This window comes from Lagopus leucura, unplaced genomic scaffold (genome assembly GCF_019238085.1).
Source record: "Lagopus leucura isolate 7727_CA_CO unplaced genomic scaffold, USGS_WTPT01 34410-0_obj-0_obj, whole genome shotgun sequence".
Taxonomy (NCBI): domain Eukaryota; kingdom Metazoa; phylum Chordata; class Aves; order Galliformes; family Phasianidae; genus Lagopus; species Lagopus leucura.
The window spans coordinates 1,284-5,413 of record NW_024964854.1 but is presented as its reverse complement, the minus strand read 5'-3'; the positions used below and the strand labels follow the sequence as shown (position 1 = coordinate 5,413).

The window sequence follows — 4,130 nt, the reverse complement described above, 5'->3', positions numbered from 1 at the left end:
TTTGGCACTGGGTTGGTGTTGGTTTGACATTGGGTTGGTGTTGGGTTGGCATTGATTTGGCACTGGGTTGGTGTTGGTTTGACATTGGTTTGGCATTGGGTTGGCGTTGGGTTGACATTGGGTTGGTGTTGGGTTGGCATTGATTTGGCACTGGCTTGGTGTTGGTTTGACATTGGTTTGGCGTTGGGTTGGCGTTGGGTTGACATTGGGTTGGTGTTGGTTTGATATTGAATTGGCATTGGGTTGGCCTTTATTTGGCACTGAGTTGGTGTTGGTTTGGCATCAGGTTGGTGTTGAGGTATATTAGGTCAGCATTAGGTTGGTACCAGGTTGGTGTTGCATTGGCACTGGGTTGGCATTGGGTTGGTGCTGATTTGGCATTGGTTTGGTGTTGGGTTGCTATTGAATTGGCATTGGGTTGGCTTTGATTTGGCACTGGGTTGGTGTTGAGGTATATTAGGTCAGCATTAGGTTTGCACTGGGTTGGCATTGATTTGGCACTAGGTTGGTGTTGGTTTGGCATCGGGTTGGTGTTGAGGTATATTAGGTCAGCATTAGGTTGGCATTGGATTGGTGTTGGATTGGCGTTGGGATGGCATTGGTTTGATCCTGGGTTGGCATTGTGTCAGTGTTGGGTCACTGTTGGGTTGGAGTTGGACAGGCATTGGATCAGTGCTGGGTTGGCACTGGTTTGGTGCTGGGTTGGCACTGGATCAGCATTGGCTTGATGTTCAGTTGGCGTTGAGTTGATTTTAGGTTGGAGTTTGGTTGACACTGGATTGGTGTTGGCTCAGCATTGAGTTGACGTTGAGTTGGTACTAGATTGGTATTGGATTGGCATTGGTTTGGCATTGAGTCAGTGCTGGGTTGGTGTTTGGTGCTGGGTTGGTGTTGAGTTGGCACTGAGTTGGCATCGGGTCAGCATCAGGTTGGCACTGGGTTGGTGTTGGGTTGGCGTAGGGTTGGTGTTGGGTTGATATTGGATCAGCATTGGGTTATGTTGGGTCAGCACAAGGTCGGCGCTGGGTTGGTGCTTGATTGGCATTGGCTTGGCATTGGTTCGGTGCTGGGTTGGCACTGGCTCGGCATTTAGTTGGCTTTGGGTTGACATTGTGTTGGAGTTTGGTTGATGCTGAATTGGCGTTGGGTTGGCACTGGATTGGTTTTGGATTGGCATTAGTTTGGTGCTGGATCAGCGTCGGGTCGGTGTTTGGTTGGTGCTGAGTTGGCACTGAGTTGGCGTTGGGATTGGCGTTGGGTCTGCGTTGCTTCGGCACTCGGTTGAACACTGAGTTGATGTTGGGTTGGTTGATGTTGTTTCGTCGGTGCTGTTGGCCTTGGGTCAGCATTGAGTTGACGTTGGGTTGGCGTTGGATTGGCATCGATTTGGTGTTAGGCTGGCACAGGGTTGGCATTGGTTTGGTGTTGGCACTGGGTTGGTGTTGGATCAGTGTTGGATTAGTGTTGGGTTGGTGCTGGGTTGGTGTTGGGTTGCTTTTGGATCGGTGTTAGCTTGGCACTGGGTGAACGTTGGGTGCTCACCGTATACTGGGGTCCTTAAAGATCATAGGATCATGGCACGGGTGGGTTGGAAGGGTCCTTAAAGATGATACAACCACAAGATGGGTTGAAAGGGACCCCCTAGCTCTGCCATGGGCTGGCTGCCCCCCACCATCTCAGGCTGCCCAGGGCCCCCATCCATGGCCTCGGGCACCTCCAGGTGTGGGGCACCCACAGCTCCGCGTTTCCTCCCGCAGTGTTCGGGATGGTGCCTTTCCTCAACTCCATCCTGGGGACCATGCTGCCCATGCTGGGGATGGCCAAGCAGGACCACATGAAGTCTGTCTTCTGCTACGGTAAGGCTGCTCTGCTTCTCTCAATACGGTGGGGAGTTTGGGGGGATTTGGGGCACTTCTTGGATAGGGAAGTGGTAGGGAGCGGTGCTCTTGGGTGCCCAGGGGCAGGGATGGCTCCAGGAGGGGTGGAACCATCAGATCACAGACAAGGACAAAGAGTTTTGCTCTAAAAGAGGGGAGATTGAGATTGCATAAAAGGTAGAAAGGTTTCTGGGCAGCGAGGCGCTGACGCAGACTGACTGCGGTGTGCTGGTGCTCCGTCCCTGCAGATGTTCCAGGTCATGGGATGGGGCTCCGAGCACCTGGTAGAACTGTGGGTGCCCCTGTGCATCGTAGAGCCATGGGGTGGGTGGGTTGGAAGGGTCCTTAAAGATCATAAAGAACAGAACGCTTGCTTTGGAAGAGACCTTAAAGATCACGGAGCTGTGGCGTGATTGAGTTGGAAGGGTCCTCGAAGATTACAGAGCCATAAAATGAGTTTGCACGGGAAGAGTCTTTGAAAACGATGGAGCTGTGAGATGGTTGGGTTGGAAAGGTCCTTAAAGGTCACAGAACCATGGAATGGTTGGGATGGGGGGGGCCCTTGAAGATCATGGAATCGTGCAGTGTTAGAATGGGTTGGGTTGGAAGGGTCCTTACAGATCACACAACCACAGAATGGTTGGGTTGGAAGGGTCCTTACAGATCACACAACCACAGAATGGTTGGGTTGGAAGGGTTGGGTTGGAAGGGTCCTTACAGATCACACAACCACAGCATGGTTGGGTTGGAAGGGTTGGGTTGGAAGGGTCCTTACAGATCACACAACCACAGAATGGTTGGGATGGAAGGGTCCTTACAGATCGCACAACCACAGAATGGTTGGGTTGGAAGGGTTGGGTTGGAAGGGTCCTTACAGATCACACAACCACAGAACGGTTGGGTTGGAAGGGTCCTTACAGATCACACAACCACAGAACGGTTGGGTTGGAAGGGTCCTTACAGATCACACAACCGCAGCGTGGTTGGGATGGAAGGGACCCCCAGCCCCACCGCTGCCGTGGGCTGGCTGCCCCCAGCTCAGGCTGCCCAGTGCCCACCCCCAGCCTGGGGCACCTCTGGGGCTGGGGCACCCACAGCTCCGGGCAGCAGTGCTGGGGCTGCACCGCCTCTGGCTGAAGGATTTCCCCACGTCTGACCCCAAATCTCCCCACTTTTGGGTTCAAGCCGTTCCCCCTGTACCTCCACCCCTGTACCAGCACCCCATCCTCTGCTGTAGGCCCCGCTCTGGTGGCTGGGAGGCAGCCAGCAAAGAGGAGGAGCCTGAGTGCTGTGGGGCATCGGAACCCGGTGGGGCAGCACCCAGGGAGCTGTTGTGGGGCAGAGGATGCCGCAGCTGGAGAAGCCCAGCTGTGCACTTGGCAATAAGGGAGCAAAATATCCACCCCAACGCACTCTTGCAGTTCTTTGATCTTTAAGGACCTTTCCAATCCAACCTGTTCTGTTATCCCATGGCTGTATGACCTTCAAGGACCCTCCCAGCCCATTCAATGCTTCCATGACCTTTCGGAAACTTTCCAACCCACCCACATCCCATGGTTCTGTGATCTTTCAGGACCCTTCCAACCCAACCATCCCATGGTTCTGTGATCTTTCAGGACCCTTCCAACCCACCCATCCCATGGTTCTGTGATCTTTAAGGATCCTTCCAACCCAACCATCCCATGGTTCTGTGATCTTTCAGGACCCTTCCAACCCAACCATCTCATGGCTCAGTGATCTTTAAGGATCCTTCCAATCCATCCCTTCTGTGGTTCTGTGATTTTTAAGGACCCCTCCAACCCAACCATTCCACAGCTCTGTAACCTTTCAGGACCTTCCCAACCCAACCATTCCCCAGTTCTGTGATCTTTAAGCACCCAACCCACCCAACACCCATTGCCCCTGGATGGACCCGAGGACTGACCTGAGCCCACGCTCTGCTTTGCAGCCCTGCAGCACTTCAGTGAGAGCATCCAGGAGTACGTGGCCAACCTGGACCAGGCCCCCGACCCCACGGTCAGGAAGGACACCTTCTGCAACGAGATCTTCAGCGCCTACGAGGTGCTCTTCAACAGCTGGCTGCAGCACCGGGAGCCCAAGGTGTGGGCCAAGGAGAGAAATTAGGGACGATTTCGCCCCCAAAACAGCAATTGGGTGCTGGCATGGGCTGCGCAGGGGGTGGTGGGGTCACCGTCCCCGGAGGTGTTGCAGAAATGTGGGGATGTGGTCAGTAGGGATGGGTTGGTGTTGAGT

The 4,130-nt window shown here is 54.1% G+C and overlaps 1 protein-coding gene across 1 annotated transcript in view; it reads left to right on the top strand.

Annotated features, from left to right (window-relative positions):
- Positions 1 to 1,734: 1,734 nt before the first annotated feature.
- Positions 1,735 to 4,130, top strand: part of LOC122191879 (maestro heat-like repeat-containing protein family member 1) — a gene marked incomplete at its 3' end in the record, with an annotated part of 3,542 nt that continues 1,146 nt past the window's right edge. The window contains exons 1-2 of the mRNA XM_042892283.1: positions 1,735 to 1,856; positions 3,826 to 3,977. Of these exons, the coding sequence (XP_042748217.1) occupies positions 1,766 to 1,856; positions 3,826 to 3,977 (243 nt within the window). The remainder of the gene's footprint in view (positions 1,857 to 3,825; positions 3,978 to 4,130) is intronic.